Source organism: Erpetoichthys calabaricus, chromosome 4, assembly GCF_900747795.2.
Source record: "Erpetoichthys calabaricus chromosome 4, fErpCal1.3, whole genome shotgun sequence".
NCBI lineage: Eukaryota > Metazoa > Chordata > Cladistia > Polypteriformes > Polypteridae > Erpetoichthys > Erpetoichthys calabaricus.
In genome coordinates this window covers 327,727,020-327,742,040 of record NC_041397.2, presented here as the reverse complement: position 1 = coordinate 327,742,040, position 15,021 = coordinate 327,727,020, and the positions used below count along the sequence as shown (strand labels likewise).

Genomic DNA, 15,021 nt, shown 5'->3' with positions numbered 1-15,021 from the left:
CTGCCACGATACCGCCTTCTTACCTCGTCGGGTAAATATGGAACCACACCGGCACTGGCATTTGTTCTCAGCGCCCGAAGTTGAGTACTTGAATAGGCGAGTCTCGGTGTGTAAAAATCCATGCCCACGTTGTAAAAGTAAGTGTGTCCAGGGAAGGAATCCACATAAAATAAAGTGGTAGGAGTGATCAATAAATAAAAATAGAAAAATAAAAGTAGAAAAGTACACATACATATACAGTCATACACGGAGCTGCTGAAAAGGCTGCCACTCACGGCGGCGCCGGATGCAAGTAGGAGAATGTTTACTTATTAAGAAATGGTTTAATGGGGTAATTAGTATGGAATTGTTAGAAGTGAGTGGATGAACTACCACAAGTGTACGTCAACGATAAAGTTGATGTGAAGGCATGAGGCTTCGGGACACACGTGAAGTTAGCTGAGGCCTACATAGCGTCACCTGGGTTCAAGCACTGACATCTCCACAGTTGTCTTCTACTGTTGGAGAAGAAGCAGCGTATGTTAGTTTGAATGTCAACATAATTTGTTAAGTTAAGACAGTGTTTAGAACTTATCATTGTGTCTGTAAGAGTCAGTGTGCTTGCTTGTTGCTGGTTCACAAATGCGCATTGAGGGTTTGCACAGGCATGTCATGTGGTGCAGAGTGGATGTAACTGTGTCTGCTGCTATTGGTCAGAGGAGCAGACGTGGTGGAGGATTGGCTATAAAACCTGAAAAATTCATATGAGGCACATTGACATCCAGAGGTTGGCTTTTGTCTGACAGAGCAAGGAAGGAGTCTGATCTACTGAGCATTTGTGAGAGCAGAAAGGAGAATTGGCTTGTGCTTCATATTTTTGTAAATATTTATGTAATCCTGCAATTATCAGTTTTGGTAGAAGTGTTTTTTTTTTCTTTTTGAATATTTTTGCCTCATTTTTGTTCAGACCTTTTTCTTTATTTTTGTGTGTCCTTGCAGAAGTTCTTTAGAACTGCATGACAGTGAATTACTTTTTACCTGCGTCCTTGTAAATAAACTGCGCTTTCTATTTTTGAATAATCTTCTGTACTGTGTCTCAGTGTTTGGCCTCGATGCTGAGATGCCCCTAGTCCAGTGGAGCCCAGTCCCATTACACAGGCGATCACAATCTGCCCTTCAATTTGTTTTCCATTCATCTGATTGCGTCTGCAAGTATTTTCATTGTTTTTTGATTTCTTTATGTAGTTTTTATGCCGTGATTTTGGATTGTTTTTGTGTTTTGCTGTTATGTACAGAACTTTGCTGCTATAAAAATAAATCGATATTGATTTGGATGGGTTATCATTAAGTATAAGTGATCAGAGCTGCATGCGTCACACGTGGTCATCTCTAAACTGGACATCTGCTCACTCAAATGTCTTTCAGAGCCTGAAAGCTAATGAAGAGTTTGAAACGGCAGCAGTTGTGGAGTCCTTGAAGAAGGACAGAGCGGTCCTGGTCGGCCTGTGGGAGGTGCTGGCTGAAGAGTTTGTGAGATTTCCATCACCAAACCTGAGAAGAATCCTGGAAGAGGTGACCGATGGGGGTGAGTTACTGTCATTAAAGGTGATAAGCATGGACTCTTCACCGTCCACACACATGAAGTACAAATAGTAAATCTGTTTATCCAACCAAGTTCCACGCACTTCTGCTTTACAAAACCCAATGAATGTGAAATTTAACGCACGTGCACACGCCGACTCCTTCCAGACTTTCACATATTATAATATGCAAATCAATATAAATAGCGCCTTGTGTTCAGTGAATTGTTAAAAGACAATGGCAAAAACACACAGAATAAAGCATTTCAGTGAATGTGAAGTGGAAGCAAGAGAAAATGTGCTATTTGTTGGCTTAAGCAGTGGTATAAACAACATAAGGAAGTTGATTGAGTGATATAGAGTGGTGAGGACACTTGAAAGTTCAAGTTCAGAAAGTCACATGGTGTTCAAAATAAAAAAGTCGCTCTGAAAAAGCAAGTCGCAGCCCACCATCATGTTTATTCTGTTTCAGACAATATTAGAAAAGCTGACCCCCATGCCAAGGACGCACACACACCTCTGCCTTAGAAACCACTGGGTGCCCATCTGTTTGTGTGCTGACATACGCTGTTCTGGGTCACAAAATGCAATAGCGAATGCTGTAAGAGATGTGGCCAATGAACTAAGGAATACAAGGGCTGTAATCTGTGATATTGAGCACAAGTTAAATGAATGGGTTAAAAAATAAATGCTGCATTTGATGACCTGTCTTTACATGCTGCTAATTACATTCAAACAAAGGTGTAACGCTGTCTGATTTGGCTGATCATTTGGGGAGTCAGGGTCAGGTTCATCATACTGCATCTATTTAGGTGTGGGAAAGCCACCATTTTGAGCCACATTATATATGCAGCACGCTACATGCTTGCACAATGTAACATACTTTCTGTGGACTACAGAGCAGCACCTTAATAGAGTGGAAATATGTTTTATTTACATATGCAAATTAATTCTGTGAAGGAGCCTTTATAGTGTAGTGTTGGCACCGAGTGCCACCCATGGATCGATTCTCTGCTCTTTACATGGCTCTTTGAGGTGACTTGCTATCTTTAAAAGGACTGCTTGCCTTTTGCTGCACTAGTTAAGAATAATAATAATAATAATAATAATAATAATAATAATAATAATAATACATTTTATTAAATAGGCACCTTTTTTAACACTCAAGGTCACCTTAAAATGAAATTAAACAACAGTAATAAAATATTAAAACAAAGAGGATGATAAAATCAAATAGCAATAAGGTACAGAGGTAGTAGCAAATTACAAAGATAACAGGCAGTAACTGTTAAATTCACAATTGGTATGCCAGTTTGAAAAGATACATTTTGAGGGCAGTTTTAAAATGTATTATTGAGTCGAGTTGACAGATATGAGAGGGAAGAGAATTCCAGAGTGAGGAGCACTATGAGAGACGCTCGAGCTCCCAGAGGACTGAGTCTGATGTGTGGTACAGAAAGTTGACCTGCAGATGAGGATTTGAGTTAGCGAGAGGAGTGTCAGTCTGGAGGAGATCAGTGAGGTTGTGGAGAGCTTTAAATGTTCAGAGCGGTATTGTGTATCGTATTCTGTAGTTAACAGGGAGCCAGTGAAGTTGAGAGAGTAGGTGTGATATGTTCAGTGGATTTAGAACAGCAGGTTATTATCCTGGCAGCACAATTTTGAATAAGTTGAAATCGATAGATTTGTTTTTGTGGGATACCAGATAGAACAGCATTACAGTAATCTATACGTGAGGTGACTCAGGCATTAACCAATACTTCAGTACTGTGTTGTGTAAGAACAGGACGGAGTCTAGAAATGTTTCAGAGATGGAGAAGGCAGTCAGAGAAATGTTACTTATATGGGAAGAAAAAGAGAGAGTACTGTCTAGAATGACGCCCAGGCTCTTAACCTGGGAAGAAATGTTTGTGTTAATGTTGTTAATTAAAGGTGAAGACTGGTTAACCTTAGCAAGTGTGGATTTAGAACCAATGAGGAGCACCTCAGTTTTATTGCTATTTAATTGGAGAAAATTGTGAGTCATCCATGACTTTATATGTTGGAGACATGCCATAAGAGAATCTGGAGGGAATACAGAAGTGGATTTAGTGGATAGATATAGCTGTGTGTCATCAGCGTAACAATGAAATTTAATACTGTGGTGTAGAAAAATATTACCTACTGGGAACGAGTAATGAGTGTACTCTCAGATTTAAAGCCCTTTACATGAACAAATTACATCCTATCAGTGAGGTAGGAAGAAAACTATTGGAGGACAAGGCCACAGACTCCAAAACTAGCTAGTCGTTTCAAAAGTATCTGATGGGATATGGTGTCAAATGCAGAGCTGAGGTCAAGAAGTACAAGTCCCATGTCAGCTGCCCAGAGAAGATCATTTGTGATTTTGGCCAGAGCAGTTTCTGTGCTGTGTTTAGGATGAAACTTTTTGAAAGGTGGGACTGAAGTTGGGAGGCAAGTATCTTTTCAAGAACTTTAGATATGAATGGAACATTTGAAATAGGCCGATAATTGTTAAGGATATTTGGGTCTAAACCAGGTTTTGTCAGAATTGGAGTAATTGAGGCTGTTTGTAGTGAGAGGGGGACCGTGCCTGTAGTAAGAGAAGAGTTAACTATAGTAGTTATCATGGGGGAAATATGTGACAGACAGGAATTAACAAAGCTTGTAGGTATTGGATCAAATTGGCATGTGGAAGAATTCGATTTTGTTATAAGCACCGAGACATCATTTTCAGCAGGTAAACTGAAATCTGAGAACAGGGTGGTTGGTAAGGGAACATGGGTGATAGTGGAGAGGATGTCATTTTCTGCAGAAATAGAGGAAGCAGAAAAGTGCAGCAGTGTTTAACAGTGAAGTTATGGTAAGCGACATTTCTGGTGGTATAATTAGCCTATTTAATGTTGATAAAAGAGCTCTAGTATTTTTCTCTCCTGTATTGGTAATGTTAGAATAGTATTCAGTTTTGGCAGCAGAGAGAGCATTTTTGTATTTTAACAAATGATCTGAATACATTTCCTTATGTACAACAAGTCCCGTCTTCTTAGATAGGCGCTCCAACTGTCTGCCCATAGCTTTGAGCTGACGGAGTTCAGATGTGAACCAGGGAGCAGTGCGAATAAATGAAACAGTCCATGTTTTTAAGGTAGTTAGTGTATCAAAGGCAGAACACAGAGCAGCATTTTAAAGGTTGTGAGCTTGCAGGTTAACACCAGCACTTTGCCAAACACACGTTTATTAAACACCAAATAAGTCCCACACATCACACAGTGCGCCCAGCACCAATCACCCTCTCCACAGGTCTCTCTTCCAAATGTCCGTCGGCCGTCTTTCCTCTCCTTATGGGAGCTTCGTCCTGCTCCAGCTCATGACTCCCTGATTGGAGTGAGGCGGCCCCTTTTATTCCCACCTGGATGTGCTCCAGGTGCCTGATGACACTTTTCCGGCAGCACTTCCTGGTGTGGCGGAAATGCTGCCCTTGCACCCGGAAGCACTCCGGGCGTTCCTGGAAGGTCCTTCCTCCACCTTCCCAGGCCCCAGTGGGCTTTGAGCCTCCTTGCTCCTTTTCTGTGGTCACCTCAACATCCAGGGCGGTTGCCCCCTCGTGGGCCGGGGGACATATAAGCCACCTCCCGGTCCTTCCAGGCGTCCCGGCTGGGTCTGACCCCCAGCCTCCCATGACAAGGTCTACTAATTCTGATGGTGTGGTAGCAGAAGGACAAAGAGGATGGAATTGCAAAAAATTTATAAGGCTGTCTGGTTTACATGCTTGACATTACGAAATGAGACCACACACTGAACCTTTATTTTACTGCAAAAGCAATGTGTGTGCAGTTGACCACTCTATTGCATTTGGATATCCTGACATTGCTGTGAATTGTGCTTTCATATTACCCAGTTCAATCACAGTGTAAGGAAATCTTATCTATCTGGATGACAAGCAGGTAATACCATCCGACTCGTATACATCTGGCATGGCAGGACTCAGTGATGATTGTGAAATACCCAATCAGTCAGCAAGTTCACGTTGAAACCCTCCTGTGGCTAAAAACCCAAGAGTGGACAGAACTTGTAAAGGATCAGGTACAGCACAAGTCCTCAAAGTCTGTCTTTGTAAAGCCGGCGCCAGTTCAGCACACAGCGCCAAGTGGAGAGCTCTGGGAAATCAAAATCGACTTAGAAGCCAGTCATCATCATCTTCTCTAAATACACGCTCTCTTCTGATTCTTCCATTTGTGATGTCTTCTAACAATGCTAAAGCACCTATGGTTGTTAGAATAGTTTAGAAAATCCCGTCCACCATCATATAGTTACAGAATGATTACAATCAAGTGAATTAAATTTGGAAAGGATATGTAACTAATTTTGATATATTTGATAAATTCTGTGTCATTGATGCAAATTTGAAAAAAGGCAAATTTGAAAAAAAGCAGTAGCACTGCTTTGACGCTGAGTGCTGCCAGGTTGCAAAACCAAGCAAAAAAGTGCATACACAAGGTGAGGGGCTACCGTGAAAATGTGCATACACACCATTTATACACGAGGCCCCTTGACTGGGCCTGATGTTGCTGAGATAGGCTTCAGCCACCACTGCATTACAATAAGGCTGTGGTCTGTTTATCAAACAGAGCTCTGTGAGCAGAATGCTGATTATCTTGTAATTAGTAGCGCATCATCCTCATGGGCTCTTCTTCAATGCCACGTTTCATCTAGGTGACCCAAGAGACAGTACACAGTGAAGTCTTTGCCCTTTCTCATTGGTCCATGTTAACCCTCGTTCATCAGGCTGAGATCGGCTAATTACCAGCAGCAATATCACAACCAACACAACTACCACAACACATACCCATTTTACCCATAATGTTTTTCCTGTCGTTAGATTATTCCCAGGTACTTCACTGAGACCACCATTCCAAAAGGGTCTCAGTCAAGGTTCTCATCTACCTAAACAAAGCAGACTATGAGTTAAATTAGGTCCTGGGTTTAAAACAAACTGCTCCAAACGAAATGTGTTTGAAAACAGAATAAGAGAAATACTGGACACTACAGCTTGGGGTAAGAAAAGGGTAATAGAGAAAAACTTCCAGTTGAGCGAACGCTGGCGGGACTGGTCACCGCTGCTCACCGGTAACTTTTTCTTGATTAACTTATGATGTTACAAACTAAGCAACTGTTTTCATTTTGACCAGATTTATACGTTGAGTTTTGTTTATCAGTCATTTAAAGCTAGACTGATTTCTAGCTCAACTGCTGATCTGGCTCTGTATGAACTATTTTTCAGGCTAACCCTGCTTTTGAGTCTTACCTGGCTGTGTTCTCCGGACATCCGAGTTGTCTGCATCTTCGCTTACAATGTGGACCAGTATGAGATTTATTTGGTTCGTGTTTATTTGGTCCCTCCTGTCGCTCGCTATCCAACCTGCAACTGGCCTGCTTCAGTACTCAGCTGCCGAGCTCCTCCGACTCCGCTTTCACCTCTCCGAGCATCCGCTGACTGGGCGGTATTTCCATCTGGACATCGTATTCCTCCCCCATCGGAGATACATCCACCATGGGTCCCACCGGAGTCTCCAGGCTGACACTTTGAAAATAATAAATTCCATCTGGTCCAGTACTCGATGTCCTCCACTTAACTTAGACAGGGTCGCTGACCACAGTGTGTTAGCCAGCCTAGCCCGGTCGGCTAACACCGTTGCTAAATGCGATAATGCCGTTGTCAACTTTGGTCTGCTGAACATCCGCTCACTCACGAGCAAGGGGCCTCTCATCCATGATCTCCTCACTGATCGTAAGTTTGACTTTTTCTGTCTAACTGAGACTTGGCAACAACCTCATGACTTTTCCCAACTTAACGAATCCACTCCCCCAGAGTTTGTTTACATCTGTCAACCCCGTGGCTCTGGCCAAGGTGGAGGTCTCGCGTTAATGTATCGTGAGAAATGGAAAGTCCTGCCATTGTCTGTTCCTGCCTTCAGTTCTTTTGAATCTCTTGTGTGTCAATTAACTGGACCTGTTCCTACTATTATTGCAACTGTTTACCCCCCCCCCCCCCCAAATCTAATAATGACTTTCTGAACAACTTTGCTGTTTTCCTTACACACTTATCTACTGTTTCATCAAACATAATACTTCTGGAGAATTTCAATATACATATAGATAATATCTATGTCCCTCTTACTAGAGACTTTACATCCTGCCTTGAGAGTTTTGGATTCCAGCAGCACACTGATGTTCTCACTCATTCTAAAGGACACATCTTGGACTTGATTTGCTGTTCTGGAGTTACCCCGCTTGATTGTACTGCAGATGAACTCCCCATAACTGATCACTTTCTTATTTCATTCAATGTTAAACTTGCACTTTCCAATACTAAGCTTTCCCATCTCATGTATTTCTGTAATATTAAGAATATTAACTTAGACTCTCTTTCCTCTAATATTGATTCCCTTATGGATATTCATAATTTATCCACTACTGAAGAACTGGTCTCACACTATAACACTGGACTTAATTGTATTCTTAACACTCTTGCTCCAATTAAAAACTAGATCTGTTTCTTTCTCTTTTTCTGTTCCCTGGTTCACGCCTGAACTTCAGCTTTTGAAAGCCAAAGGCCGGCAAAAACCATATACTTTATTACAAGGACTGTATTGCCCAGACTAAATCTATTATACTCTCATTATTTCTTCCAATGAAGGCAACACCAAGTCATTGTTTTCACTGCTTAATAATATCACACAACCCCCGGATTCTTTACCTTCTCACATTTGCTCAACTGATTTTTGAAATTCCCTTTATGTCCTTTTTTAATGAAAAAATCCAGAAGATTCATCAGTCTCTCTGTACAGATTCCTCCAGTACTTCATTTGAATTTCACCCACCAACTCACTCATTTTCCTCTTTTCAGCTTCCTACTTTCTCAGAAATCTCAGATCTTGTCTGTAAGTCTAAGCCATCCACCTGTCCACTGGACCCCCTCCCTACAGTTCTGGTCACAGCCTGCCTCCCCTCTCTGGTCCCACTTATTTCTGCTATAATCCATTCTTCTCTCACTACTGGTACTGTTCCTTCATATTTTAAAATTGCTGCAATAACCCCAATACTGAACAAACCTGGTGCCGATCTGACTAATTTCAGTAATTTTCGTCATACTTCTAATCTACCCTTCATTTCCAAAATTCAAATAATTATCGGTATGAACAGTTCCAGTCTGGTTTTCGTCCCCTCCACAGTACAGAAACAACACTTATAAAAATTACTAACGACCTCCTGATGGCAGCTGATTCTGGTTTAATTCCTATTGTCATCTTCCTTGATCTGATTGCGGCCTTTGACACTATTTGTCACACTACTTTTCTTAATAGACTATCTTTGCTTGGCATTACCCACACTCCACTAGATTGGTGCAGATCCTACCTCTTAGGCCACACTCAATTTGTTCAGCTTAAAACTTTCACATCCCAACCCACCGCTGTTACTTCAGGTGGGTTCTGTCCTGAGGCCCCTCCTTTTCATTATTGACCTCCTTCCCCTTGGTAATATCTTTTTGTAAATAATATAACATTAACTTCCACTGTTATGCTGATGACCCCCAGCTCTATCTCACTAGCAACCTACTGCTTCCTTCCCACCCTCCTCACTTATTGATTGCATAGCAGAAATCAAATCCTGGTTTTCTTCAAATTTTCTTAAATTAAATAACAAGTGACAAAACTGAGGTTCTCCTCATTGGTACAAAATCAACATTATCCAAAACTGATCATTTTTCCTTACTTATTGATAATTCCTCTGTCTCCCCTTCCCCACAGGTTAAGAGTCTGGGTGTCATCCTTGACAGTACTTTATCCTTTCAGTCCCACATCAATAACATCTCCAGGTCTCCATATGTCCACTTGCGTAACGTTAATCGTATTCGCCCCTCTCTCACTCCCCACACCACTGCTATCCTTGTTCATAGCCTTGTCACTTCTCATCTGGATTATTGCAATTCCCTTTTCTTTGGTCTTTCTCGCAAATCTCTTTATAAGCTTCAACTGGTCCAGAATTCAGCTGCCCACCCACATCATTACTAGAATCCTCTCTATTCACCATATCTCTCCCGTCTTGCAGCAGCTTCATTGGCGTCCAGTTAAGTTCCGCATTCAATTCAAAATTCTCCTACTAACTTTTAAGGCTCTCCACAACCTCGCCCCTCCATATCTGTCTGACCTCCTCCATGTTGCCATTCCCTCCCGTACCCTTAGATCCTCTTCCTCCATCCACTTGACTGTCCCCTTCGTCTGTCTTACCACTATGGAGAGCAGAGCAACTGAACAGCTCTGGAACTCACTACCACCTGAGCTTTGAAATATTGAATCATTTTTACTTTTCAAATCTAAACTTAAAACTCATTTGTTTAAGACAGCTTTTTCTCTTTGATTACAATTGCTCTGTCTGATTTTAATTTTTGTTTTTTAGTTTTTTTTATAATGTGTGTTTTATCTTTTGTTCGGTGTCCTTGAGTGTTTAGAAAGGTGCCTATGAATAAATAAAATGTATTATTATTAATTTTAATATAAAAAGGAAAAAGGATTGGTTGCAAGAGACCACATGTGGTTTATAGTTTGCCTTTCCTTCATTAGCTCCCTAATTTCATTTGTCATCCACTTTTTCTTCTTCTCTTTCCTCTTTTTTGGTGTCACTTCATTGGACACGTCCATCACTGTCTTTTTAAACTTACCAGCTTGATATGTTCTACACTGTCAGAACTTCAGATCTGTTCTTCAGTGCCACAATGTATTTCATCTTTATGTCCAGATCTTTCAAACAAGCCACATCTAATCTGGTATTACCCTTAAGATTCTTCAGTCGTTTTAGCGTAACCCACAGCTTGCTTTTCATTGGAACATGGCCACTCTCAAGATCTGATCCTGGGTATGCCGTGGACTGTTGAATGACATTTCTGAAATATTTGCTGGTGGTGAGTTAGCCCATTTGATTGTAAAGCTGATCATCTGGGCTTCTCCAAGTCCACAACCTTCTTATGTGCTGTTTAAGTCTTTCTTACTGTCAGATCACTTGTATTGAACTTCTCACCTCTCTCATTCCTGGTTCCCAATCCAAATGTACTCATGATATCACCATGTTATTGTTGCACCACTTTAGTCGTGCCTTACTTCTGCAATGGTAGAGACTTATCTCCTTCCCATCACCTGAGGGAACTATAATATGAAATAAACTATAAAAGTACCTGCATGAAAATAGCATACTAAATGAAAACCAGCATATAAGAAGAAGAGTCTACCAGACCAGTCTATTAGAGTTGTTTGAGTGAGCAGCTAGAGTAATAGACAAAGGCAAAGCATACAACAGGATTGACTTTGATGTGTAAAAAGCCTTTGATTATAAAGATTAATTTTAAAACTAGAAACCACTGATATAAAAAATAACCCTCTTATCAAGTGTCAAGTTGGTTAATCAGCCAGAGACAAAAGCTAAAAAGAAGAGAAGGAGGAGGAGGAGGATAGTCCATGTAGGGTGATGTTATCATTGGAGTCCCTGTGGGGTCTGTCCTTAGGCCATCACTTTTTAATATATATATATATCACTGATTTTTAAGGTATGTGCCTGTAGATATTAACCTTTTGAAATTCACAGATGACACTGATGAACAAAAATCACAGTGTGACATCTAGACAAAGAAACATGAATTATAAATATAAGATTAACTTTCTGTTGGCAAGGGTTTTTCAATTTTAGGCCTAATCATGACCGTTATAATGAGACTGTGTGATTAACCACATTGTAGTAGGACCACATCTGCAGTCTTATGTCACTTCTGGTCACCAGAAAACAGCAGAGGTGCAAATATGCAGAGGATAGAAACCACAGGACTAAACCTCTTTCGTCTCAAGCAGAGGAGGCCACGTAGGGTCCTAATAGAAAGATCTCAAAGGCTTCAATAAAGTTGATCTCACCAGATTCTTTTGGTTAAATGGTGAAATAAGAATTACAGTTAGGACTGAAGTCAAGAAGTACTTCAGTATGCAAAGAGCTTTGGGAATCTAAAACAAACTACCGAGGCATGGAGTTGAGGCAGAAACTCTTAAGAAGTATCTGGATGAGACAGCGGGACAACAGCTGTTATTAAGCCAAAGAAGCGTTGTGGACTGAATGGTCTGTTATATATCTAATGTTCTTATGAACTGCCTAGTGCCTCCTGATGTCTACTTAGGACAGGCGCTCGCCAAAACCATCTGATAGAACATCTGCAGCATCTTATTGCAGATGTTGAAGGATGCCAGCCTTCTAAGGAAGTATAGTCGGCTCTGTCCTCTCTTGCACAGACCATCAGTATTGGCAGTCCAGTCCAATTTATCATCCAGCTGCACTCCCAGGTATTTATAGGTCTGCACCCTCTGCACACAGTCACCTCTGATGATTACGGGGTCCATGAGGGGCCTGGTCCTCCTAAAATCCACCACCAGCTCCTTGGTTTTGCTGGTGTTCAGGTGTTGGTGGTTTGAGTCGCACCATTTAACAAAGTCCTTGATTAGGTTCCTATACTCCTCCTCCTGCCCACACCTGATGTAGCCCACGATAGCAGTGTCGTCAGCGAACTTTTGCACGTAGCAGGACTCCGAGTTGTATTGGAAGTTCGATGTATATAGGCTGAACAGGACCAGAGAAAGCATAGTCCCCTGTGGCACTCCTGTGTTGCTGACCACAATGTCAGACCTGCAGTTCCCGAGACACACATACTGAGGTCTGTCTTTAAGATAGTCCATGATCCATGCCACCAGGTATGAATCTACTCCCATCTCTTTCAGCTTGTCCCTAAGGAGCAGAGGTTGGATTGTGTTGAAGGTGCTAGAGAAGTCCAGAAACATAATTCTTACAGCACCAATGCCTCTGTCCAAGTGGGAGAGGGATCGGTGTAGCATGAAGATGATGGCATCCTCTGCTCCCACCTTCTCTAGGTATGCGAACTGCAGTCGGTCGAGGGCGTGGCGGACCTGTGGCCTCAGGTGATGAAGCAGCAGCTGCTCCATGGTCTTTATCACATGCGACGTCAGAGCGACAGGCCGAAAGTCATTCAGCTCACTAGGACGTGATACCTTTGGGACTGGGGTGATACAAGATGTTTTCCAAAGCCTCGGGACTCTCCCCTGTTCCAGGCTCAGGTTGAAGATGCGCTGTTGAGGACTCCCCAGCTCCAACGCACAGGCCTTCAGCAGTCGTGGCGATACTCCATCTGGACCCGCTGTTTTGCTGGCACAAAGTCTCCTCAGCTCTCTGCTCACCTGCGCTGTTGTAATTGTGGGTGAGGATGTCTCTCCTATTCTGGTATCAGCAGAAGGATGTGTGGAGGGTGCAGTACTCCGAGGTGAGTGTGAGAGTGAGTTAGGGTGGTCAAACCTGTTAAAGAAGTTGTTCATCTGGTTTGCTTTCTCCACGTCTCTCTCGATGGTGGCACCCCGCTTCGAGCTGCAGCCAGTGATGATCTTCATCCCATCCCACACTTCCTTCATGCCGTTATTCTGCAACTTCTGCTCCAGCTTTCTCCTGTACTGCTCCTTCGCCACTCTGAGCTGGACTCGGAGTTCCTTCTGCACGCGCTTAAGCTCATGCTGATCACCACCTTTAAAAGCCCTTTTCTTCTGGTTCAAAAGGCCCTTGATGTCACTTGTAATCCATGGCTTGTTGTTAGCATAGCAGCGTACTGTTCTTACTGAAACTACAATGTCCATACAGAAGTTGATGAAGTTGGTAGTGCGGTCAACAACCTTGTCCATTAGGTTGCATCGGTCTGATGAACTCATTTATAATTAATTTTTTCATGATAGCTATTGATGAACAATCATATCAGAACTGAATCACTTGCACAATCGATTTGACTAGTCAAACAAAAAAAATGAGTCAAAAACGGGAGTGGAGTCACTTCTACCTGCAGTCTGAATGGGGCTTTAGCAGCCTGGAGCAACATATGGACTTTACAATTCATTTTTACCATCACAACATTTCTCTAGCATTGGGGGCAGCTGGCCCTATGCCCCCCATCATACATACTGTCTATAACTGGTAGACTTCGCAGATTTGAAAAATGAGGGATGGGAAAATGAGAAAAAATGAAGTCTGAAGCAGGCTAAAGTCAAATACTGAAAGAACAAACTGATTGAAACTGATTTGGGACCTTTACTGTTTTCACTTTACATGCTTCCACTGGGATCTCTCATTAGGAAACATCATGTTAATTTTCACTCATATGCAGATGACACCCAGTTATACCTTTCATTTAGATCAAATGAAGTTTCTCTGATGTTGTCTTTAATTAGTTGTGTTAGTGAATTAAAGGAGTGGATGGATGAGAACTACTTGTCTTTAAACAGAGATGTTAATTGTTGGAGGGAATGACGCTGATCATAGCAATATTTTGTCATCATTTAACTCAGTTGGAATCCCCATTAATTTTACTGAATCAGCCCGCAATCTAGGAGTTATCTTTGACTCTAGCATGTCATTTAAAGCACATATTACAAAGTTGTCCAAATCATGTTTCTTCCATCTTAAAAATGTTGGAAAATTAAGGTGCTTTCTAAATAAACAGGATTCTGAGAAATTAATTCATGCATTTATTTCTAGTAGAATTGACTACTGCAATGCGGTGTTAACTGGATGTTCAAACTGTTCTTTATACAACCTCCAGTTAATCCAAAATGCTGCTGCAAGAATTATTACAAGAACAAGAAAATACGAACACATAACTCCAGTTCTTAAATCCTTACACTGGCTCCCAGTTAAGTTTACGGCAGATTTCAAAATCCTCCTTTTAACATATAAAGCCTTAAATGGCCGAGGTCTGGCTTACTTATCTGAACTTATCAGGACTTACAAACCAGAATGCACATTAAGATCTCAAGATGCCAGTCTGCTTATGATGCCAAGGATTAATAAAATAACAATGGGAGGTCGCGCTTTTAGTTACAGGGCCCCTAAACTGTGGAGTGGTCTGCCTGCTACTATAAGAGATGCCCCTTCAATCTCAGCTTTTAAATCCCGGCTGAAGACTCACTACTTCAGTTTAGCACACCCTGACTAGAGCTGCTGATTAACTGTACAGACTGCATCTCTGTTGTTGGTCATTAGCACTAAAACATAAGTAACATGATAGTTATAATTTGTTACTAACCCTCACCTATTCTGTTTCTCTTCTCAGTACTCAAATGTGGCACTTGGTGCCAGCGGCCCACCTACCAAGTTGTTTTGCCTGCCTAAGGTAAAGTCATCCCTGATAGAGGATCTCAGGATTCGTGGGGTAGAGGGGTCCTTTCATTGGATTGGCTGGCCCAGCGCTAAATCAGGGCTGGCCAGTAGGGGGAGGCAGCTTGGTGGCTGAGGTCTCCAGGGGCTTCATGTATAATGTTGTGCGTAGAACTCACACTATAACATGGCATAAGCACAAAAGCAGGAATGTGCGTACGCA

At 41.8% G+C, this 15,021-nt stretch overlaps 3 protein-coding genes across 4 annotated transcripts in view; 1 reads left to right on the top strand and 2 right to left on the bottom strand.

Annotated features, from left to right (window-relative positions):
• The window catches only part of LOC114643553 (protein NLRC5-like), a 5,922,889-nt gene that overhangs the window by 2,636,283 nt on the left and 3,271,585 nt on the right, over positions 1-15,021 (bottom strand). The gene's annotated exons all lie outside the window — the stretch shown is intronic.
• The window catches only part of LOC114642560 (NACHT, LRR and PYD domains-containing protein 3-like), a 691,964-nt gene that overhangs the window by 233,264 nt on the left and 443,679 nt on the right, over positions 1-15,021 (bottom strand). The window lies entirely within an intron of this gene.
• The window catches only part of LOC114641960 (NACHT, LRR and PYD domains-containing protein 3-like), a 592,098-nt gene that overhangs the window by 573,540 nt on the left and 3,537 nt on the right, over positions 1-15,021 (top strand). Inside the window, exon 11 of one of the 2 annotated variants that reach the window (XM_051925833.1) lies at positions 1,492-1,564. The exons of the other annotated variant lie outside the window; for it this stretch is intronic. Within the exon in view, the coding sequence (XP_051781793.1) occupies positions 1,492-1,564 (73 nt within the window). The remainder of the gene's footprint in view (positions 1-1,491; positions 1,565-15,021) is intronic. 2 annotated transcript variants of the gene reach the window in all.